Here is a 23,139-nt window from a genome sequence, read left to right as displayed (position 1 = left end):
ATACCGCATATATTATTGTAGTATTTTAACTGCAATTTTGGAAGGAGTGTTTTATTTCCAGTTCAATATAAAGTTTTTGTATTATATTTAATTGACCGCTGAGCTAAAAGTATCAACATGCTACTATTGTCAATACTATTGTTGGTGTTTTCTTTTTACTGTCGAGCTTCTAGTCCCCCCTCTGGGTATGTGTATTAGGGCACCCTAAGCTCTTGATTATTTTATTCTTATGATTTACTCCCCTTAGTTTATTTAAACTATTATTATCTTTATTTATTTAATCTTTAGTTTATTCTTATTTAGGACTTATTATTCCAAGAGATAGAATTCAATCTCCTCATCACTAGCCTGGGGTCGCAGTGCCTCGGTGGGTGGTCTTGATTTTGTCGCTGAAGAATGCCGCGAGCCAGCAGATATTAACCCTTGCATCTACCCCGGGCTCTCCGAGGCCAGCTTTTCGGCAGGCTTGTTGCAATCGGTGTGCATGATCCCTAGCATCTTGGTCGCAGCTCTGAGAAGTTCCTTGTCCCAGCCAATCGTCACTTCGTGGGGCCTCGACAAGATGTGATAAGGGTAAAATACCCGATCATCATCGCCATCATCGTCGCCATTACTCCGAGCACGTGGCGACGAGGTGGTACAATAGTACTCAAACTCCGAAGTTGTTAGAACGTATGATCTTCCAATCCTCAAAAGAGTTTGATACAATCTTCTGCATCCTCATGCTCTGTTTCTGACATTGGTCTGTCCTGGCCTGCTCCGATGATTTCTCCTAAGGTCTCCCCCGCGTTCTTCCCAGTGAGGACTTCATCAACATCTGGCAGTTCATATCGGTTCTCAGATTGTCCAGAACGCCCTTTTGTATGGGCAAGCCCAATTCCCCAAGGCCAAATTTTTCGGCAGGTTTATTGCATATTGCGCGCATTGTCCCAGCATCTTGACCACAGTTCTGAGGAGGGTCTCCCAGTTCCTTGTACTGAATCTGATGTCGTTGAGGGTTAGACCAAGTTGCAACACAATTTGCTTCCGCTCTTCATTTGCCCTCGCAATGCTTTCAGCCACGTGCGGGTTGATTGAGGATGGTAAGAACGGTCTCAGCCTCCGAATACTTGCGCCTCCCGTTTAGCCCCCAGGCGTCTACTGTCTTCTCGAGCTTCTGCAATGGCTCCTCCGCTCTGCGATGCTCGTCCGCTCCGTTATGCTCGTCTGCTGCTGTTCGCTCCTCCGCGGCTTTTCGCTCCTGCGCGATGTTATGCTACATATCGTTGAAGATGGGTCCAAAGTTGTGTGTAGCGAACCGGGCTGGGTGGACGTATCTTGTCAAGGATCGAACTTCGGTGAAGCGCAAAAGATGTGGGAAGTAGATGATGAAAACTCCGAGTGGTGGTGGACTGATGGTTGGAACCACCCCATCCTTCGGCTTTACAAAACCTTCCGACTTCCACCCCATATTCTTCAAATCAAAGAAGATTATCGTTGCAGCAATGGCCAAGTTGAGTGGCATGGGATCCAGTGGGTGAGCAGCCAAGAACCGTTCAAGGATCGTTTACATCTCTCTCGGCACCTCCATAACAGCTAGGGGTGGCCATTTGAGCATGAAGTGTGTGTCGGACCCGCGGCACACGTAGCGCTCCTTCATCGTCGGCTGGTTGGGTCCCTTGTCCGTAGGAGATTTGGAGCCGTAGGGCGTTGGTTGAATCCCATTCAAAGCGCGGGTATGCTCCCGGTCAAGAAACGCCCATGCGGCCAGCCTGGCATCCGAGCCGTCCTGTACATCCTCTGGAGTGTCGAAGTGTACAAGCTGCTTCAAAGTTTGAATCGCTCCGGGGACCAGGCATCTCTCATGCCAAATGAGATTCGCCCCAACCAACTTCGATCCGGGTTCCACCTTGCATTGGGTCCCTGCTGCGCTGTCGTCCAGGTCGATGTCTCGAGGTCGCGCAATCTGATCCTTTGTCCCCTCCACATCCTTCCCTTTGTTTGGTATGTTTCGCCCCGGAGTCATGTAAGTGTCGCCCATTGGATAGGCTGAGAAGCCCATGTAGGCTCGAGAAAAGGCGGTGCTGGTCGAAGCTGGCATGCCCACACCAAGCCGTTCCTTTACTGACGAGGATACCGTGTTGATGTTTGTTAATTGGCAGGCCCGAGTCGCTACGCCAAATGCAGCCATTGTTGTGGATGTGATCCGAATAGTCAAGTTTGGGACCAGGGGGGCGAGCGGAAAGTAGTCTTCGTAAAGGTCCTCGCGGATACCCAAGTTCCAGATGCTCATCTTATAGCTTCCCACTGTGCTTACTCCGATGGGATTGCCATTCTCTGTCGCATGGTCGTCGAGGCGAACGAATTTACCCACGCTGCCGGCCTTCCCTAGGGCGGCTGCGAGGTCCTGGATCGGGGAAGGCTCCTGGACGTCGTCGAGTTCGGCTGCGTCCCCGCACAAATGCTCTTCGCTGAGGCTGAGGGTGGGGTTGAATTCTCGGTCGCTATCTTTCGGCCTCTTTGGCTCAGGAGCATCTTCGTCTTCCGAGTCGGATGGGGAGTAGCTAAGTAGGTTCCAATCGCAAATGTTGCTGCTACGAGATTCTACTGTCAGACGTGCGATTCTGCATTTGGGAACACATATCTTCTGAAGATGCACCTCCAATCCAAGCTGCGTCTTTGCACAGTTGCTGCTGCCGCCCCCCGAGATGTGGAATGTGATCTCTCCTTGGCTCGCCTGGGGTTGTAGGGCCTTAGTTGTTTTCATTTTTTTTGGTAAATGCCGCCATATGGCAGGTGACAACTGTTGCCCTTTTGGGCGTATTGTGCAACATGTGGTCAGTAGTCTTGCGGAGGCTGCTATGTTTGAATTCTCTTTCAATGCTGGAAGCATGTAGTGTACCTTCTGAGGTTTCTTTAACTGCATCGAATAGATTAAAAAGAATGGAGCAACGAATCTCAGGGAACAGAAGAATGTTCTCGAAATTATGAGGACTAGTTGCAAGATATTAGATGCAGCCATCTAAAAAGGAATGGCTGGCAAGAGATACAGGGGTGTCTTCAATAAACACCAGTTTGAGAAATAATGTTTTATACTTTTATTTAGGCTTAGTATTTATTTACTAAAAATTATCTTTAGCATTCTTATTCTATAATAAGTATCTTTATTATTTTTATTATTTTTATTGTATTCGACTTATTAATAAAAGTAAACCTAAAGTCCAACAAAACATAAATTTGTGAGTTTACATTGTTCACCCGAGGTTTTGCTGTTCGCGAGTACTATACGCGCGGATAGTCACAATCGTGTTCTATTGGATAGAACATCGGTTTTCTGACTTGATGTAGCATCCTACCAATTAGCTACATTGACCAGCTGTGCGCACTTGGCAACAAAAACTTTGTTCCGGCTGCCCAGTTGGATTCTTTCTTCTTCTTTCTTCTTCTCTCTTCCTTGCAATTCTTCTTCCTCATACTTCTTCCACGATCCGTCACTTCGAGTTCGTGCATCGTGTGTACGAGTCTTCTTGGTCCTCGGCGCCAGCCCTTGATGCCTGCACTCATTGCTCCCTCCTGTATCGTTGGGCCGTCTACGAGGCCTCAACCCTGAAGTGTGGAGCGGTGCGTCTCGTCCTGTGTCCATTAGTTGTTCATCGAGTGGTCTAACCTTCTCTAGATTCCGACTGAGCTTGTGGCCGCCACCCGTTGGCACTAGAACTACCTGCATTGCCAGAACGTTTCGTGACTGGAACGATGAGCAAGAGTGTCCCTCCCCCCTGGGTCGTTAGAGGATTGTGCAAGCTGTGAAGGCAGACTCTTGGATTTCGTCAAGAATCCGGCGGATGCCCGAGGTCGTTCTCCCCATTCCCCTGGGCTCATCAAACGAAATTGGCGGAATCGACATGCCATACACCTGGAAGAATCTTTCTTCTTCTTAGGCTACTCAGCGTTGTCGTCAGGTCTCCCGCCAAACCCGTCGGACTCGGTTGGAACGAAGCCAACAAGCCTCCAGCATTCAACCTCTCATACGGCTCCGTTCACGACCGGCACGTGGGTATGTACAAGGAACTGATCGAGGAGGCTCAAGGTCACAAGTTCGCCCCATTCTGGAGCTTTGACGATGACAACGAGCATGTGGCTGCCCTAGTCCACTCTCAGGTCCAGGATGTCATGTGGCTAGACACGGCCGTTGAAGAGATCGCCAACATCCACGAGCAGCCCAACTCGGACCTGGTCACTGCCCATTCCCTCGACAAATACGACCTCGTCCTACATGTCATCCGCGCCCACTCGCACGAGAAGAAGAGATGTCCCGACTTCCAGTCTACGACGTCTGGGGACCGAACTTCTGCCAATCGTGCCCTGCAAGAGAGTGAGGAGCAATAGGATTGCACTCGTCTCAAGTTCGACGCTCAACTCTCCGACTATCGCCGCAAGGTCGAGGCCACCAGTGTTCAGGATACCACAGCACGCACGGCACAGCTCAGCCTCTCTCTCTACGAGCCCTGCCTACGTCCCTCCCAGATCTACCTGTGGTCAACCTGCTCAATCTCGATGAGCAATACGTCGTCTCTCGGATGGAAGAAGCCCTTGCAACCCTCGGCAAAGCCTACGCAAATGCTCCCACCCATGCCGCCGTGGGCAACTTCGCCAACCGCCTCAACCTCGTCACTGCTCGCGTCACCACTCGCCTCAACCAAGGCAAGCAGGATGCCGACCGAAGCCATCGCACGATCGTTTTCTGGGCCCACAAGCAGGATGAAGAGATCGCCGCGATCTTGCATCTCCTCCAGCATCCTCATGACGGTGATAACCCTTCGCCCAGCGTTGGCCGGATGGAGACCACGAAATGGAAGCTGCACCTCTCGCTTGTGTACTGGCTCCTCATATTGATCCGCTCCCCGGGGGTCTGCGAGCTCTGTCCAGATGATTGTCCTGCCCTCCACCAGATCCAGGCCCGCATCGATGCATTTTAAGACTTCGAAAGGCTCTGCCGATCTCGCCAAGGTCGTTATCATCACGCCCCACAAGGCTAACCTGGAGCTCATCACCCACCTGCGCAAAAAGCCCGACCATAGGGCTCTAGCCCCTATGCCACCTGCTGCAACCGCCGACTCCTTCCAGGGCCAAGGCGAAGAACGGGAAGGAAGTCAAGTTCCAGGTCGAGGGCTCCACCGGGGAGAAGCACTGGACTGTGACGAGGATTCTCCGCAACGTGTACTAGAAACTGTACGACGTTCGCCGCTTCATCTACCTAAACTTCACTCATTCTGAGATCTGGGGTGAGGCTTAGGACTTCCAGGGGCAGGTTTGATCAGAGTTAAAGAGGATATGGGATGGGTGGTTAGTTGAGGATGGAGGATCAAGAAGGCTTAGATGGCCAGCAGTATACCGTCCAGTCTAATCAAACAAGTGTTTAGTTCCAAAAGAAGTCCTCCATTCAGTGCTATGTGATACCTTTAAATAATTTGATCCCTGGGTCTGCAGGCGGTACGAGTCTGTCGCTGGGGAGTCTACGGGCGCAAGGATGCTACTCTTTCAGAGCATGAAATTGGAATGTTGCCAATGTGACTTGGAAGCTAGATGGCCGTTTTTGACTGTGTGATTCCACGCAAATTCACTGGGATGCCCATTTCCTAAGTTCCCCGAAGCCCCTCAAAAAAAACCTCACCTTCTCCATCGTGAACCTCGAGAACGATCACCAAGCGCCACAACTTTGACAACGTTGCAAACCAGCACAACGAGACTTGATACCTTGGCGAGTGAGATTCGTGATTATCACAACTCCTGGTATCTATTTGCAGTCTTCATTTCGTTGTCTGCTGCTTGATACGGTCAAACAGGTAAGCCCTTCGCAGAACGTTTGGAGGTTTCTCACCTTTGTATCGCGCCCACTCCACAACAACTGACTCCCTCGACGTCGACGACGACGGCCATATTGACCAAACATAACCTAAGATGGAAGACAAGGCTAATAAGCCTAATCACCTAGTCTTTATGACTTCTATAAAGACATTTAGGTTATTTATTTTATGAAATAAAATACTCACTTCGTCCCAGTGTGAACTAACTATTAATTGCACGTAGAGATTTAATTGAGATTCCGTCCGCAACCGAGTCGATGGCATCCCGGATTGGCACCGTGAGGTAGCCTGCGCTTGAATCCCCTTCACTGTAGACTTTAGGGAGTTCTGTGTCTTACCTAGGGGGTCCTTCACCGTGGTGACTACTACCCCGGTTGGACTACGTGGCGCAGTTGTGCTGAGCTATGATTCAATGAAACTCAACTGGGATACCAATTTCCTGCGTACGATGAGAAGAGACTCAAACTCAACTCCTGCATCCTCCATCGCGCACTCTGAGAACAACCACCAGTACGCGCTCACCTTGCGACGTCACAACCCACCGCTTTTGAGTCTGTCACCTTGGCGACTGAGATTCGATATAGCCACGACTATTACTTTCAAGTCCCAGTGTTCTTTCTTCGTCAGCCCTTTTGTTCCGTCACAAAGGTATGCCTCGCGCTGGCGGTTCGGAGTTTCTTCTCCCTCGCTCGCCGCTCCCATTCTGCCCCGACTTACGGCTTTACCTTTCTCTTCCCATACCCAAAAGTCGGGGTAGGAGACTTTCAGGTCGCTGATGGATGCATACAGATAGACCCCGGGTCTTGTGCGAAAGTTGAACCCGTTAGCAACTCGTGTTTGACCATCATCGGTGGGAAGAATCTGCAGCACTCGAAGCCAGCTCTCTTCGGGCTGCACTCAGAGGATCTTTCCGCACTCATTCATGACACAAACTCTGGTTCTTCAGCTCGACGGTAAAATTTCCCCTTGCGTTCGCATCCACGTCCACAGCCCTGTCTCCCAGCTCAGTAACTAATACCCGCTGAAGTAACCTTCGTTTATCGACATGCAGAACCCCGATCATGGAGAAAGAAGACAATCGACTACTTCCCACTTGTTCCCACACCAACGACCTGGCCTGGCATCTCAGACTGGATCGGCACCGGGGCCCAGATCAATCGCCAAGGAAGAACCAGAACAATCCCTGTCAAAACGTCAGCAACAGCGCAGAGATGACGTCCCCACCACTCAGCTGCCTATTTGTTCTCTGCAGGACTGGGGCCTCCCATTTTTCCTATAAAGTCTCCATCCTGGTTCCTCATCCATGTGATTATGTCTGTCAGTTTTGTCGTCCCCGCCCCGCCAGCTTTAATAACCCCCACCGTTGTGTTGTGAGCATATTTTCTTCGCCCCTCATCCTCGGGAACTATGCTGCTGGCCTCCAAGTCTCGATTTCGAACGCTCCATTTCACCCGTACGCATTATTTTCCCAATTTCTCAAGCACCCGCAGAACAGATTTACCATCATACCCCACTAGACGTCGACGACACGCGCGATTTGTCCTGGCTTCTAGGCGATTGAACGTCGGCAACAGAGACGGCAGTTCTGAGTCCTCATGGCGTCAGTCTTGGTCCTCATGGAAACAGTCTTGGGCTAATTGGCGATCGCCTGTCCCTGCTGAATTCATCGCCCTGGGTCTCTATGTGGTATATGACTTCGGCAGCGGCTATTACATTGGCTATTACAAGGGGAAAACGAGATTTTCAAGCAACAGTTATGCGTGGATGCCCTGGGACGGTCATGACATTACTGAAGAGGACCATGACGTAGCTTCTGATGAGCCTGACAAACACACGAACGAGCGCGGCTACGCACCATTGAAAACATCCTTCGAAATCAGACTTCTGGCAATACACCCAGGCATGGAAGACAGCCCTGTCGAGTGCAGCCTGCACCACCAAAAACTGCGGGGAGGACGCGGCTATGAAGCTGTCTCATACGTATGGGGAGACTCAAACAACATGCTTGAAATTGTTTGCAATGAAACACCGAGATCAGTGAGAAAGAATCTTCACGACGCATTGACCCAGCTTCGAAGACCCGACAAGGAGCGGTTTGTTTGGGTCGACATGCTCTGCGTTGATCAGGCCAACAATGCGGAAAAGACACAGCAAGTCCGGATCATGGGAGAAATCTATTCCAACGCCCGAGGAGTTCTCATATGGCTTGGAAACGAACCCCGCACGGAAAAAAGCCTGAACCTGCTCGTTGAGACTTTCAAGAATCGAGACAAGGTGCCTGTGAGAGAAGATCCCGATTGGGACACGGTTCTCCATCTGTTTTCCAACCAATGGTTCCGCAGAGTTTGGTGCATTCAAGAAGTGGTTTTGGCCAAGAAGCCTGTCGTTCTCAGCGGCAATTCATCAGTTGAATGGGAAACGTTTGTCAACGCTGGACGGTGGGTGAAAAACAATTCGTTACTTAGGACCACAAGCAGGGAGCATACGAAGACCCTTGAGCATCTGGACGTTCTGCAAAAGATGCGCGACACTCGAAAGAATACACACTGGTTGGAGAGGCACTCGTTGCTTCAGTTGGTATTTCTCACCCGAGGCTTCGAGGCTACTGATCCCCGAGACAAACTGTTTGCTCTCGTCGGGTTAGCCAGCGATGTCATGTCCTCAGACTGGGAAGTTACTCCTGATTACGACCTGTCATTGACGGAAGTCTACCGGAGATTTGCACTATGGCACCTCACTCGAAACCGACAAGTAGAGATCTTCTCCTTGGGCACCAACAGAGACCTTCCATCGTCAGAGGAACTCGAGGCTCTGCCCAGTTGGGTGCCAGACCTAAGAAGGCCAGACATGGCGGCGCCTCTGCCAAAGCTCGACTATCTTTCGCCCAATTACATCGACATACGATATGACATCTTGAAGGAGTTTCGAGCGCGGGCACACCACTTGAAAAATGCGATCCAGGTATATCATGCTGATCTCAATTTACCATGGTGGGGATTGGGTCGCCGCTCTCGTTTTGAACCACCTCGCATCGCGTTCACTGAAGGGACGAGTGTGATCCATCTTGTCGGGACAGAAATTGGCACGGTAAAGACTCTTGGAACGACACTGGATGATACAAATCCCGACATCTCACCTCTCGTCAGTCACGATCACACGCTGGATATGACTCGCATTGTGCAAACTGGGCGATGGCTCCGCGAATCATGGAGACTCGTCACGATAGATAATAGTGGAAACAACTATGTGTTGCCAAACAACGTCTTCGAATCAGCATGGAGGACAATGATTTGCGATATGACAAGCGATGGTCACAATGTCAAACCTGGAGTCTACAGGGATGTATCGCGGGAGATTTACAAATCTGTATGCGCCCAAATGATGGAAGAAGAAAGAAAAGAAGCAGAGAGCGTTACAGCTACGAAGGAATCGGCCATCTCAGATATTGCTGCCATCGGCAAATCATACGACCAGTCGAAGTCCAAAGCAACAGGCATGCAAGGTAATGATGACGATAAAGCGATTTTCAACGAAGACGAACTACTCGTGCACCTACCAATCAGAAAATGGTATGATTCTCGCAGGTTTGGCATTACTGAATCCGGTGATTTTGCCGCCGTTCCCAAGGCAACCCGCACAGGAGACGTCATCTGTATTTTCAACGGCGGGAGAGTCCCATATGTTCTCCGACCTGGCAAGAGAGGGTACTATCAGCTCGTGGGCGAGTGCTATGTGCGCGGGATGATGCGCGGAGAAGTCAAGGTCAAGTTTCCGAGCGCAGAGTATCAGAGAAACTTTGCCATTCGCTGAGTGTAGATTGATATTTGGAACGTGGCGAGTAGACTGCGTCCTAATACGTCCTCATTTATTGGGGCTTTGGATGCCAGCTTGACCTCCATCAATAACCGTGGAAATCAGCAGCCACGTCCATGTTCAAAGATGCGGCCACGTACTTGAGTAGCGTAGCGATGGGGGAAAATGGTTTTGTGGACCGATATATTGTAGCCGTGTTGAATCAGCTTGCACGCCAATGCTCGCTTCATTAAATCAATACCGTCATTTGCACTAGCCAGGGCCTTGTTTCTATTTTTACTCTTGATCCAACCTCGGGTTCGGATTCCTCGCGATAATTCGAAACGCGTATTCTAGCCATTTCAGGGAAGAAAGGTTGGCACTAATTAATTAGGATTGCTAAAGTCCGCTCCGATGCCCCACCCGGATCACACTTGCGGACTTTCAACAGACGCTCCGCAGATTGCGTCTCACGTATACTTGACAAACAGAATGATATAAAGGGATTGACCATCGCAACTGACTGCTGCTATTGTTCCAAAAATCATCTTCCAACGCTCCCACTTCTTACAATTTTCAGTTTTTCAGTCACAATGGCAGAAACCATGAAAGCCTGGCAGTACTCGACCATGAACGCCAAACTCGAGGATTGCATCTCACTCAAGGACATTCCGAAACCAATTCAGTCCTCTCTTTCCAACGGCCAAATTCTCGTCCAAATCATCAGCGCCTCTCTCAATCCAGTCGATTATAAGTTACCCGAGTCGGGAATGCTCGGACGAATGATGATTTCTCGCCCTGCCACCCCGGGATTGGACTTTTGTGGACGTGTCATCGCCAAGCACCCTTCCAGCAGCGCATTTGAGGAAGGACAACTCGTTTTTGGTGGATTTGCATCTTCCAAAGGCCCGGGGACTCTCTCTCAGTACACCGTGATCCCGGAAGCATTTTGTGCTGCCTTGCCTGCTGGTATTGATCCGGACGATGCATCAGCTGTTGGGACTGCCGCGACGACGGCTTATCAATCGCTCATGCCCGAAACCTTGAAGCCCGGTGCGAAGGTTCTGATCAACGGCGGTAGCGGCGGAGTGGGAACATGGGGGATTCAGTTCGCCAAGGCCATGGGTGTCGAGGTTGTGACCACTTGCTCGACTGAGAATGTAGAGCTGTGCCGTCAACTCGGAGCAGATGAGGTCCTGGACTACAAGAAAGTGGACATCTTTTCCAGCTTAAAGGAGAAGGCTTTTGATCTGGTTATCGACAATGTTGGCCGGAGTGATGAGCTCTATAACAACAGTCGCCGACTCTTGAAGCCTACTGGTACGTTTGTGCAAGTTGGTGTACCAGACATCATGACGATGTCAAACATCGGTTCAATAATGAAGAGGCAAATGTGGCCGTCCGCATTTGGAGGTGGAAATTTTTATTTTGTGAACATGAAAAACTCCACCGAGCTTTTCAGTCAAATCGGTCACTGGATGAAGGAAGGTAAGGCGAATGCTGTCATCGACACCACGTACAAGTGGGAAGAAGTCCCTTTGGCATTTGGCAAATTAAGGGGAGGACATCTTAAGGGAAAGATTGTTATCCACGTTGCAAATGATAGTTCATAATATGACTGTTAACAGCCTACTAAGATAGCAACTGGTATAGTTCAAGGGGGGATTTCGGTTGTCAACTATTTTTCATTTGATCAACTATTTTCAGAGAGAGCAAACTGGTAGGAGCATATAACTCATCAGAATCGAGAGTGTTATTTGTTCTCCCTCACCCTGACTTTATGCATGTTGAAGGTTATAAAATGCAATTGATAACTGGTGTTGCGGCTGAAGTGACGCGTCTGTTGACTATAGGACCACTCCCAACGTGAATATTGCGCACGCTCCCTCTAACCCTTTCGAAACTGCTACTAGAAGATGCTCCCATTTGTGTCATACTCCTTTCCAAGACAGGCGCGTTGGCGAGATCGCACCCACCACCAAGTGTCGTTAACTGCTGTCATTGTGAACAACAACAGACCCAAACACTGTCGTTTGATTGGCTTGTACCCTCTTCGCCAGTCCCAACACCAGTCCTATCCTGGCCACTACCAATGTGGTAAGAAACTAGTCCACCGGACAGTGTTATATACCGACTGAGGCATCTGTCGCAATGTTGTTAGGCTCAAGACAATCAAGCCCAACTTCGCCGCAAAGTAAACCAAAGTCCCCGCCATAGATAGCCCATTCAGAGCCCACCGATGCCAGAATGAATCTGTCCTAGTTGTACGTTTTTCCCATATCCAAAAAAGGGTAATCGTGTAGTTAAATCCCGGCCAAATCGATATCATGTCTATAATACCCCAGAAAAAGACTTCGAGAAGGATTGAAATAGAAAACGTTCTCCAAAGAATATTTTCTGCTTCGGTTGGGACCTCGATGTTCCACGCCGAGACCTGTATAGCCGCGTGTAGAAGGGTGAATAGCCAAACTATCAATGCCAAGCAGGGACCGGCGACTGGCACGGAGTCATTCGGAACTCTCCTAAGCGGCTGTTGTTTGAGGCCGAACGCGTTATTGAAACACTGTCGGCGATTCCAAGCCCTCAAACTCGTTCCTTCGACGAAATCCAGCGGCGTACATCTGTATGTCTCATCGGCTATGTCTGCCGCGGCAAGGATTGTGGAGATCGGAATATTCAAGTCGATATAAACTGGAAAGTCGCAATCGAGTGGTTTCTCGAGCCAGAAAATGTAAGTTGGTATTGTACAGCTGAGGAATGATAGTGTGAGAATCTCAAGGCTGGAGATTTCAAGACCTTGGATGTAACGGGCCACGACCTGGCAAACGAGGTAAAGGCTCTGCATGAGAGCCAAAGTCTTTCCTAGTTTGTTTGTTTTGCTTCTGTCCAGAATCTCCCTCCTTGTAACCTTTGGTACAGGTATATGATTTTGCGAGACGAGGTACATGATACCTCTAGCCTGGATGGGAAAAGGAGGATAATGTGGGCAGCGTAGTAGGAACCCACCGCTGTCAGCGAAGAAACTGTGGGCCATCTTCCAGTGCAGGTGGCCTTCGGCTTGCATCTCTTTCATGGACGCCCGAGCCGAGGACCATTGATAAGCTGCCCCTACCATGACTATCTCAGGTGAGAAGAGAGCCCATATGGCCCATCTTATCTTTCGGAGAGTGATGAGCTTGATGGACTCTCCTTCTTCGGGTAAATTGGTGTGTAACACAGTCCATGTGCAAGCGAATAGAACAAGTGAACATGACCAGATGATATCTATCGTTCCCCTGCTAGTTGGTGAGGGAACCCATCCCAGCTTCTCAGGACTTGTCGCAGTATGATTAAACATCTGGAGTACGATTTAAATGTTGGTCTCACTGCGTAATATTGTTAGGTTCAGAGGGGCATTCATGATTTAAAGGCTCGTTCTAAATACTTTCTTCGGTGGAAGACTGAGAGCTGCCACTTTACTTCACACTCAATGTCAAACGTGTTGTAATGTTCAAGCATAACCAACCAATATACAAGCCTTCAACAAATCCGGTTGGCTAAAGCAAGCGACAAGTATGCCGGTCATAAGTTGATTCAATCGGCAAGAACGCTTGATAGAGTATCTTCGCCGGTCACACTGAAGCCACTGCACCATTTGAGGGCCGGTTTCCGGCAAGCTAACTCGGATTGGAAGGAGAGCTTGATAGGGCGCTCCCTGCGAGCGGATGCACAGGAGACTACCGGTAGGCTTTCGCAAACAACTTTTAGTAGACTTTTCGTAAGCCTTTCGATGGGATCTTTACCGAATTCTCCCAGATGATCTTTTAGTAAGCGCCACAGAAAGTTGATACCAAGCAACTATCACATACCAACGGGTCGTCATCCATAATTAGTGGAACGGATGGAGTAAGAAACTTTCAGTTAATTCTATTTCAGGGACCCAGGCTCTTGAGTTTCTCTGGGGTCGTCAATCAGACCAGTTCGATAGGAACTAACCTTTATCTCTCTAGCTCTGTGATTATCCTAGTAATCCTCTTCTATAGTATTCCGCCATTACACGTGTTCAATGCAGTGTCCTCATGCAGAATGAAGATCTTAGGGAACGCTCATTTCCGATGTTCGAACTTATTTCCTCCCCCTTCAAAACCTACGCCCTACAAAAAGAAAACGCCTCACGAAATGAACACCTGCGAAATTTCAAGGAATACCGGTAACACCGTGGCGTTAGTGACGATGATGCACACAGGAAAGGGCCTTGCGACTAGCACACTGACACGTGGGTCGTCCAAAACGGGCCTCAATCAATGTAGCGGCGTTTTTTAAGCACCGCATCATCACGGTTCCACATCAAGCACAGCACTGCCCCAATAGGCCCTGCCAGCAGACAAAGACAAACAATTTCAAACATCAGAGTAGCCCAAGCCTTTTTGGTCATGGGAGTTATGCTCGCGTTCGCGTATAGAGTAATTGACCAGATCAAGCATGCTGCTGATCCGATGTACTGATCATAGTGGAGGAGTTGATGCATTGCAGAAGCCATGGATTCCATGGGCGTTGTCGGGCGGGGTGGCGACGGCACGAAGACACTTGAGATCGTCCAGCTATCCCGTAGATACGGAGAAAAGGCGCCAGGATATAGTGAGCAACTTCCGATGAGAATGAGGGGCCCCAAATGAGAGATGAAACAGGCCATGAAGGCGAAATAATAGACACGGGAGAAGTCTTGCCGTTGGCTGACGCTATCCCCTTGAGAGCATGGGACCGCTGAGGAAGATCGAGCTCTTTTCCCCTGAACTCCCCTGCATATTGGGATCCATTCAGTGAGAACATTCTGAAAAATCACTGTCCAAATGGGACATCCTTGCCAGAGGCCGCCAAACCATTGGTGAAGGCTGTTTGAGGAGAAGGGCCATGCCATCAAAATCGCTGGTAGGATGTAGCCGGCGGTAAGGGCTAAAGGCAAGGCTCGTACAGTCGCCAGTTCTGAAACTCGTATTGCTTTGTGAACTGCCGGGCTGATTCCCTGGGAAGTGGGCGATGTGATCAGGTGGACTATACAATAGACGGGCATGACGAAGCCGTATGCAGCCATCTGCATGGCACAACCCCACACCGAAGCACTATAATTCTTATTAGCACTATATTTCAGGGGGTCTTGTATCGAAATTTCCAGGGGGGTGACTTACAAACGAAGCGCATTACGCTGGTTGCCGCTTCGAAGGGATTCGAGAATAATTACGGCAAGAACGCCAAAAAATTGACCGCCGAATTGGACGGCGTACAGCGAAAGCTGAGGCCGAGAACCATCAGTGACATTAGCAAACATGACGGTAGCTAGGGTCAGTACTTTGTCCAAGGGCGGTATTCGAACGTAGCGGGTGAGAATGGGCGAGTACGATCCTGGGAGATAATGCGGCCCCTGGTCACGAAGTCGGATCAAAGCATGAAAGTAGCCATTTCGGTAAAGGAGGCCATACAGGGAATCTAGGCTAATCGCAACGAGCAAGCCCAATGCAACTAGTGCGACAACAGGAAGACGATTGGCCATAGTAGCGGGTGGCTTGGTTATGAGGGGGACCTTGCACTTGATTGCCCTGTCACGACCGACTTTTTCGTCCGAAGGTTGGTTACACTTGAGTTACTGTACTGTTGCCAGTTGCACAGTTACACTCGGCTCACGCGCCAACTTGGGTCGTGTAGCGGCTGTGGTCAGTTGGTTGCACTCGCTCGGATGTTGGTCGCGCTCGACTGTGTACTCGGATATCGCCTGCAATCGGTACGGTTCTGCCGGCAGAATGTTGCGATTGTTCGATTCCCTTAGCCGTATTATCCGATACAGCGACCGCGGTCGGATTTTATCGTTGGCCATTGCAATTCCATGCGGGGCATGTTCACGGGATTGTTTATGTGTTCTAGGGTACGATCGAATCTGTTTTGTGATTCTTTGTATTTGTGTGTGCCTTTGTACAAGGTGTGTGTGTGTGTAGACCCGTCCACGCAGTGTCAGAGCGCGGCACACAGGAAGATACCAGCTTTGCAGTGACATCTTCACCAAAAGTGTAAATAAAGTTTTGAACAGTACTCTGTATTCTGGAATAATTCTCAAATCAAACCTCCTCCAGTTCCCTTTGTTTTCATGACAGCTGGGCTGATTATGGTTGAGGCTTTGTCGTGTAGAGGTTTTCTGCCGGGTGGCTGAGCATACCATCCCGATATCTCTTTGTCAATGTGAACATTAGAGCTGTTCTCAGCCAAATATCTAGCGCATTGCCCCTCCGAGTTTCTTTCAACATCACTTGATACCTCTTACTCTGTTGCAGTCTGTTGGACAGCGACGACCCACATCATCAGGAGGACAGCTATGTCAGTGATGACAATGGTACCCTTCCTGAACCCATCCGGGGCATGTTTCAAACCCCGGTCAGGAGAGTTCTTCCGCACAAAGTTCAAGGAGCAATGGGCACGGCCACTGAGTAGTGTTGTGATATCCGACGATACGCAAGCTCTCGGGGCGAGCGTTCCACTTCTGTCAGTTTACAGAGCTTGTTGAAGTGTGGTCTAGAAGACAATCTAGCTTCACAAGTAGGGAAAAGAAAGGTCTCGGAATCCGCTCACGGCATTTATGTAGATTTTTCTTTTAGCCTTATGCGATATCATCAGGGGGATTAAAGCCATACAGTATTTGTAAATAATGGAGACATCCATTCACTACTACACCCAGCCCACTGTGTTAATGCGGGGATATTCCCTGAGCTTTCGCAATAGAAACCACGGATCCCTGGAAATTCCGACTTGAGGGCGATAGAGCTTTTGCCATTGGACGATACCAAACGGTGGAACGACAGCTAATTTCAGTAGTAAGGTACACTATAACCACCAGGCCGTTACTTTAGTTTGATAGGATTGGGACTTCTCATTTAGCATAGATAAGGACTCTAATCCTCATGCCACCAGACCAATATACGAGGAGTTGACCGGGAGGTTTGATGCGGGGTCCATGACGCATATTATACTTCTAGCGACACTAACCTCCTGCGGTAGGGTATCAAAAGGTTGCGTTATCCGTGTGGATACGGACTGGTGATCATCGGTATCTGACTCGTCATCCAGATAAACAATTGCTTGGCTCTCTGGAAAAGTCTTGACAACTCCATTCTTTCTTTGCAGCTGCTAAATCGGGCTTAGGACTGAGCGGGGGAATGGCCTTATGATCCTAGTATAGTTACATTTCCTACTATGCCACATTTTTCAACACGTAATATCTCTTTATTCATGTCATTCAACTTATCAGACGGTGAATCTAGTAGCGCGGATATCAAGGTAGTTAAATAGCTAATGTTCAAGCCGTTTCTGCTAAACACGTTCGTCACTGCACCAAGGGAAGGATACTCGTTAGGAATATCATGTCGATTTACAGGATTTTAACGGTCGGCTTGCTTCAGGCAGGCCTGGCCGTTGCGCTTCGGTATGCGGACAACCAGGTAAAGGTGGTCAAGGATAGTGATGCCGCCTCGGCTCATTTCAAAAGCCTCGATGAGATTGAGCTTTACTCTCCCGCTTTCGTTACGCCAAGCTCTGTTCCAGCTCAATTTGAAAACGGTGTGAGTGGGCCAACTAATGGTGCCACTATGGGTAAGTTGATTCCGTCTGAATACTCTCTACTATTGCTGACCAGCGCAGACTACTTCCTTCGCACCCTCGCAGAGAGGAATGATTGGATGACATACCACGACCCTGACTTCAAGTCCGAGGAAGGTCGCTCAATCCCATATGCTTTCCTGTCAACTTCCACCAAGCCAGAGTCGGCCAATTCTACCGCGCCGAAAAAGGTTCGCGTGTGGATGCAAGGTGGCGTCCATGGAAACGAGCCGGCTGGTGACCAAGCTCTTCTTGCGTTGCTGGGAAAGCTCGATGCCAACGCTACCTGGGCGACGTCATTGCTCGAGAAGCTTGACATCCTGATGCTACCGAGATACAATCCTGATGGAGTGGCGTACTTCCAGCGGTATCTCGCCACAAATCTAGATCCCAATCGAGACCACACCAAACTTGCGTCGCAACAGACGCGAGATATCAAGGAGCTAGTGATGGGATTTGCCCCACACGTCGGTATTGACTGTCACGAATACAGTGCCAATCGAGCGTATGGCGAAGATAGTAAATTGGTCATCGCAGCCACAGCGACATCCGAGATCTAGCAGAGGGTATATTGCTCCACGAATCGAGGCTGCTATGGAAAGCCGTGGATTGCGCTGGGCTCCTTACGTCGTTGGAACCCCTAGTGTTTCTCCTGTTGTCTTTACGGAGACTGGGAGCGAGGCACGGATCGGTGATACGTCTGTCGCTCTCAACCAGGCCGTCATGTTTCTGACAGAGACTCGAGGCATCATGTTGGCGGACCAGCACTTCCAACGACGCGTCGCTACCGGGCTGACAATGGTGGAGACTATTGTTCAGACGGCAGCTGACCTCGCCGAGGACGTATACGACATTGTTGAAGGCGCTCGTGCTAAGTTTATCTCCAGCGATGATGATATCGTCATTACCGACTACGCACGATCTACCAACATCACGTGGAATTTTCTCGACCTAGATTCTAACAAATTGGTTGATCTTCCAATCGAGTTCTTCAACACCACGCCCATGGTAGCCAACCTCACCCGCGCTCGGCCTGAAGCTTACCTTATCCCCCGCGCATGGTCAGGCGTTGTCTCTCGGCTGGAGGCGGCTGGTGTTGAGGTGGAGAGACTCAAGTCTGAGTTTCGTGGCGAGGTCGAAGCGCTGAACATCGCAGGCTCAATCTTGGCAGCTACTGGCTATGAGGGTGTGGCTCTGAATACGGTTACAACGGAGACCATCCTGAAGACAGTCAGAATGCCGGCAGGAAGCTTCTGGGTTAGCACAAGGCAGAAGAATGCCGCCCATGCCTTTGTCACGCTTGAGCCCGAGGGAGTTGATTCATATGCGTCGTTCGCTGTAATACCCGTTAGTACTGGCGATGAGTATCCGGTGTACCGGGTCATGGATTGAGCGTCACGGCTTAGCCTGCTTCTGTCCAACTGTCTCATTAGGCGACAGTATTAGTCTGGCCATATTCAATAATGAGAGAATTACGACCCGTGCTGAATGGTTTTAGTTGCGTCGAAATAAATGGCTAAGGTCCGGACGTCCCGGCTATACACAGTTGAGAGTAAATGTGCGTACGGCTTCGATTATATGATTCACGTTTGCTCCAATTACTGAGGGCGTTAGTTCAATTTTTGTTACTCAATTACCTCTATGGAACGCGGGACCAATACAAGCTAGGGAATACCTGATCCAAACCCCAGGTGCCGCAGATGCCGAATTCTCCTTACCGGCCTGTGCTTAAGAACGTACAGCCGATAGGCGACCTCCTGGACTCCCCTATGTAGCTGGACTTGTAGGACATAAATACGAATACACTGAGTCTGACAAATGTTCTCCAAGCTTTATTGACATTTCTGTCTCATCAACTCTTCATCGATTCAATTCTATGTCATGGACGCTATGAATCTTGAACACGATGAGGGGCTTACAGTCACCTCTGAAGAAGCCGCCACACTCCGTAGAGTGCTTTCTCGTTTTGAGAGTGGTCTGAACAGGGGAATCAGGAGCGAGGTAACGGAAGTCGCGCCACAGAAACCGCGATGTGGAAATGCCAGCTCACTGTAAGTAATTTGTCAGACTTCGTCATAGTTCCAGAAACACGCATGATGCGACTTTTCTGGTTGTTAACCGACTCTACAGCGGTATATCCGTATTTGCCGTTGCAAATACAGAGATTGCTCTTCATCTCATGCAAGTCCGCGGCCTACAACATACCAACGTCCTCTCTGGCATCCTCTGGTTTACCGGAGGCGTTGCGTCTTGGGTGTCTTGCATATTCGAGCTCCTGATGGGCAATACCTTTGCCTACTGCGTGTTTGGTTCCTTTGGTGGTTACTACTTCGCATATGCGGCAACTCTTACTCCCGCTTTCGCGATAGCCGCCGGATACAGCGATGCGGCTGAGTATGCAAACTCCATAGGAGTCTTCTTTTGCGTGTGAGAAGCAAGTACCAGCCCACCATGGAGCAAGCGAACAAGAGCCCTACACCAGCCTAAGTACGGATTAGAAACGAGTCAATGGCCCGGCGGCGCGGGATGAAATGAAATAGAACTCGCCTTGGCTAGTCGTACAGATGCATTTGTATCGCCCGCAGCTGCTTGAAAATTCGATGTTGCCAAACACCATGTAGTGGCGTCCACTGTAAGAAAAATCTAGACGAAGATGAGGTTTGTCCTAAGGCTGACCACGAGGAAGACGAGAAACAGACTGCAACTATTTGAGGGAGTCGACTTTCCGATCAAATTACCAGTGGGCTCCCTTACAGGAAACAGTCAACAGAAGAAGTTGAATGAGGCGTATTGGACATATTTCTGAGGCAATTTCTCATGGCGATGGGAGAACGGGATTTGTACATTTGAATTTACTGATCATAGTGTGGAAGTTGTCAGTAGAGTCAACTTAACGGGGCTTGTAGAAGGCCGTGATTGTTCAGCACTCTGTGTCGCCACATGTCTCAACTTGAACGAGGCCTTGTGATGTGGTGTATATACATGCCCTATTTAATTAAGTTATACAGCAATAGTGCCTCACTAATAATCGCGCGCGGCTGAGCTGACTGATTGATGGACATATCGACTCCGCTTGTGAATGATCTCGGCTTCGTACTTCTTGATCAGGGAAGCCTCGCGGTCGTTTCTATTCTGTGCGAGGACCCAGGGTCGTCCTAGAAATGGCTTCCAAACAAGGCGCCCCTGAGAACCACGTCTCTAGCGTTATCATCCATTCCAATGTTCAAGCGATCTGGGATCTGGACACCAAGAGACAACGCCAATCCGTACCGCCGTTAGCGTCTCTACGCGCCACCAGAGGTTGAAGAGGGAGGAGTGCACGAAGTCTAGTAATAGGCGCGTATGGAACTATATGCAACAAGACAATATCTAGAATTACTTTGAACGCGTGTTGATACTGTATCCACCTTACATAGGTAAATAACATAATGAGCCAGATGAGGAGGTAGTCTACCGCTATATAATAGCAGCAACATCAACCATGCGTGGACGTTCTCCTGAGAAAAAGTGCAAAGCCCAGCAACGTCATTGTATTAGTCCTCTTAACATTGACTCAACGCCAGGTTCTCTTGACTCCCCTACATGTCCATTCCGCCAGGGGTGGAATTGCCCAGCGGTGGTAAAGTGCTACCGAAGGCGTCAGCAGCATTCCAATCGAGGACTCCTCCCTCTCCAAAGGCAAAGTTGTTCTCTATCTGGGAGTATAAAAACTGGCTGGCTTCTTGCGTTGACCATGACCACGGCGCGTCAGATTCCAACAACGTATCGATCCCATCCATGTCGTTCAGCGGCACATTCTGGGATGGTGAGCCTGGCGCTGTCGGAATGCGCTGGAAAGATGTTCTTTCAGCATTCTCGTTTTCTGCGCCGATGTCGCTGTGTAGTTGTAGCCTTGCTGCGATTGACCGATCAAGGTATTGGAAGAATAACTGAAGGATCCAGTTTCGAACCTCCCACGTCTTTTGAAGCTCCTGTAGCCCCAGCAAACAAAGCTTAGCTCTGTATTCTGCTATAGATCGCCGACTGCCTTGTGACTCGCGCAAGCTGACGGTGTGGATGCAGAGGGTGTTGAAGACGTTGGTGATGACATGAATCTGCGCGTGGCACATGTTACCCTCCAAGAGCATGTCCTCGATGATGCGCGAATTGCGGGCAGCTGCTTGAAGTGCCAGCTGTCCGTCCACTTCGTCGTTGTCTTTCCTAGTGCCAACACAACCTGTCCTATAGAGGAGAATGAGGAGGTTGTTGTAAGCCAGGTGCAGCATGTTTGACTGAAACCCCAACTGTTGATCGAACCCATCCTTGCTTAGTTGCATGTTCAACGGTAGGGTCTTTCTCCAGCTCATAAGTTCGTCTTTTATTTGCTCCCTCTCGATGGAAGTGAGTGTTTTGGATGGTAGGAATCCACAATCCACGATCTGACCCATTGAGCGAGATAATTTAACCATTCCCACCATGTACGAAACACATTCCTGTATAGAAAGGTTAGGCGTCAGCGGGTCGAATGCGTTTTCAAAGTCTTGTTCAAGTAGAGGATCCACGTCGCAATCTTCGTCTCGGATTCGGTTAGGGAGACCCAGGGCGGCTGCACATTGTCTCTCGCGAACATATATCGACCACCATACCCTCTTCCTCACCCTCTCTAGTTTCGAATCAGCACTCTGAGATGAGCGATGCAAGGCCTTTGTTTGAGCTGAACTCAGAGCTGCGCCCAGCCAGTGGCGGCTATCTTTTTCCAAGAGAGCGCCTGCCCTCCAGAAGCTCATCAAGAAGAGTGCTTGGATGACGGAAAGTTTATTAGGCTCAAAGTCGGCATCATATAAGTCTTTGGCACGATTGTAAAAAACATATTTGGCTTTGTGGCGTGTGCCGAGCCCGACTTTGGGCAGATCATCCTCTTCACAATGAATGACGGCAATGAAGAGGATAGCCTGGAGCAGTAGCGGTGACAAGGTGCCCTCTCGGTATCGATTCCATGTGTCGGGCTCGTCTACAACAGCAAAACATGTATGGAACCATCTGAAGTAGACTTTGAGCAAGTCTTCCGTGACGGCCTGTGGAGGGAAGGACAAGGCACCCTCCGCCGTGAGTGCCCTGAGTCTGGCACGCCTCCGTTCAGCTTCCCATTGCGGAATGAGATTTTCGGCACGGACTGCGTCAGGAACAGAATAGAGAAATCTGAGGTTTTGAGGGGGAGAAGGTCCGGAGTGCGGAGGGGTGTTGTCGTGGAGATATCTCATCGAGGTGGATTCTCCCAGAAACACGGAACTTTCGTCTTCTTGCCTGCTGACTCTCGGTGGCTGAATATACTCAGATATCTCTTGTTGCGGTGGCAAAGGGGCATTTTGCTCGATAGCCTCGCGTGGCGGTGGTGGCGGCGGTATCTCGATGGCTTCCGTCTGCGCCAGGCCTGCGAGTACCTGAGATGCTGCTACATGCTCGTCTGGTGGGGAGTCACCAAAGATTTGTGTGGTATCAACATGAATTGATTCTGGCGATTGGTGCTCGGCATTCTGGATGAGATCCTTGGACGTCGATCCTCGAGATGGTCGGGGATGCTTCCCGCGTCTTGATTCCCGCACAGAACAACGGATATCGGCTGTTGCGCAGTTGGTACATGGTGAGTGCTCGGTTACATCGCACTTGACGCGCCTCGAATTGCAGGACAGACAGGCCTGTCTTGCGCGTTTGCGTTGATGAATCATAGCCGTGAACTGCACATGGCATAATGCAAGCCCACATCGGCAATCCCGTGGATCTAGCTGCCAGTTCGTCTTTGTCGGCAATGAAGTTTGCTCCACCAAGAGTGACGATCGAACGAGGGATGGGCCTTCGTAGCCAGCCAGCCAGAGGTAGCCAGACCCCTTCGAAGGGATTCGAGAGATGC

General features: G+C 49.8%; 9 protein-coding genes across 9 annotated transcripts; 5 read left to right on the top strand and 4 right to left on the bottom strand.

Annotated features, from left to right (window-relative positions):
• Window positions 1-1,546: 1,546 nt before the first annotated feature.
• Window positions 1,547-2,746, bottom strand: BGZ61DRAFT_537898 (uncharacterized protein; the record flags this gene model as incomplete). Its single annotated transcript, XM_046254590.1, has 1 exon — window positions 1,547-2,746. The coding sequence occupies one exon, from the start codon at window positions 2,744-2,746 to the stop codon at window positions 1,547-1,549; it is 1,200 nt and encodes a 399-aa protein (XP_046098067.1).
• Window positions 2,747-4,035: 1,289 nt separating this feature from the next.
• Window positions 4,036-4,955, top strand: BGZ61DRAFT_522075 (uncharacterized protein; the record flags this gene model as incomplete). Its single annotated transcript, XM_046252525.1, has 2 exons — window positions 4,036-4,351; window positions 4,504-4,955. 2 exons carry the CDS (start codon window positions 4,036-4,038, stop codon window positions 4,953-4,955), a joined length of 768 nt encoding a protein of 255 aa, XP_046098066.1.
• A 2,652-nt stretch (window positions 4,956-7,607) lies between these two features.
• BGZ61DRAFT_429905 (heterokaryon incompatibility protein-domain-containing protein) lies at window positions 7,608-9,848 on the top strand (the record flags this gene model as incomplete). The annotated part of the gene is made up of 1 exon (XM_046243792.1): window positions 7,608-9,848. One exon carries the CDS (start codon window positions 7,608-7,610, stop codon window positions 9,651-9,653), a length of 2,046 nt encoding a protein of 681 aa, XP_046098065.1. The 3' UTR covers window positions 9,654-9,848.
• A 380-nt stretch (window positions 9,849-10,228) lies between these two features.
• BGZ61DRAFT_509493 (zinc-binding oxidoreductase) lies at window positions 10,229-11,248 on the top strand (the record flags this gene model as incomplete). The annotated part of the gene is made up of 1 exon (XM_046252008.1): window positions 10,229-11,248. The coding sequence occupies one exon, from the start codon at window positions 10,229-10,231 to the stop codon at window positions 11,246-11,248; it is 1,020 nt and encodes a 339-aa protein (XP_046098064.1).
• A 473-nt stretch (window positions 11,249-11,721) lies between these two features.
• On the bottom strand, window positions 11,722-12,972 carry BGZ61DRAFT_364844 (uncharacterized protein; the record flags this gene model as incomplete). Its single annotated transcript, XM_046241556.1, has 1 exon — window positions 11,722-12,972. One exon carries the CDS (start codon window positions 12,970-12,972, stop codon window positions 11,722-11,724), a length of 1,251 nt encoding a protein of 416 aa, XP_046098063.1.
• Window positions 12,973-13,911: 939 nt separating this feature from the next.
• On the bottom strand, window positions 13,912-15,162 carry BGZ61DRAFT_483634 (uncharacterized protein; the record flags this gene model as incomplete). The annotated part of the gene is made up of 2 exons (XM_046249513.1): window positions 13,912-14,734; window positions 14,801-15,162. 2 exons carry the CDS (start codon window positions 15,160-15,162, stop codon window positions 13,912-13,914), a joined length of 1,185 nt encoding a protein of 394 aa, XP_046098062.1.
• A 1,855-nt stretch (window positions 15,163-17,017) lies between these two features.
• On the top strand, window positions 17,018-18,644 carry BGZ61DRAFT_498229 (uncharacterized protein; the record flags this gene model as incomplete). The annotated part of the gene is made up of 3 exons (XM_046251256.1): window positions 17,018-17,246; window positions 17,295-17,779; window positions 17,841-18,644. 3 exons carry the CDS (start codon window positions 17,018-17,020, stop codon window positions 18,642-18,644), a joined length of 1,518 nt encoding a protein of 505 aa, XP_046098061.1.
• Window positions 18,645-19,133: 489 nt separating this feature from the next.
• BGZ61DRAFT_364889 (GPR1/FUN34/yaaH family-domain-containing protein) lies at window positions 19,134-19,683 on the top strand (the record flags this gene model as incomplete). Its single annotated transcript, XM_046241558.1, has 2 exons — window positions 19,134-19,303; window positions 19,383-19,683. The coding sequence occupies 2 exons, from the start codon at window positions 19,134-19,136 to the stop codon at window positions 19,681-19,683; spliced, it is 471 nt and encodes a 156-aa protein (XP_046098060.1).
• Window positions 19,684-20,571: 888 nt separating this feature from the next.
• On the bottom strand, window positions 20,572-23,124 carry BGZ61DRAFT_461077 (cutinase transcription factor 1 alpha). Its single transcript, XM_046247091.1, has one exon. It carries the CDS (start codon window positions 22,955-22,957, stop codon window positions 20,831-20,833), a length of 2,127 nt encoding a protein of 708 aa, XP_046098059.1. The 5' UTR covers window positions 22,958-23,124; the 3' UTR covers window positions 20,572-20,830.
• Between the last annotated feature and the right edge of the window lie 15 nt (window positions 23,125-23,139).

The sequence above is a fragment of the Ilyonectria robusta genome (assembly GCF_021365365.1).
Source record: "Ilyonectria robusta strain PMI_751 chromosome Unknown BGZ61scaffold_26, whole genome shotgun sequence".
In the NCBI taxonomy this organism is placed as follows: domain Eukaryota; kingdom Fungi; phylum Ascomycota; class Sordariomycetes; order Hypocreales; family Nectriaceae; genus Ilyonectria; species Ilyonectria robusta.
Note: the sequence above shows the minus strand (reverse complement) of the source record. Positions and strands in the feature narration are given on the sequence as shown.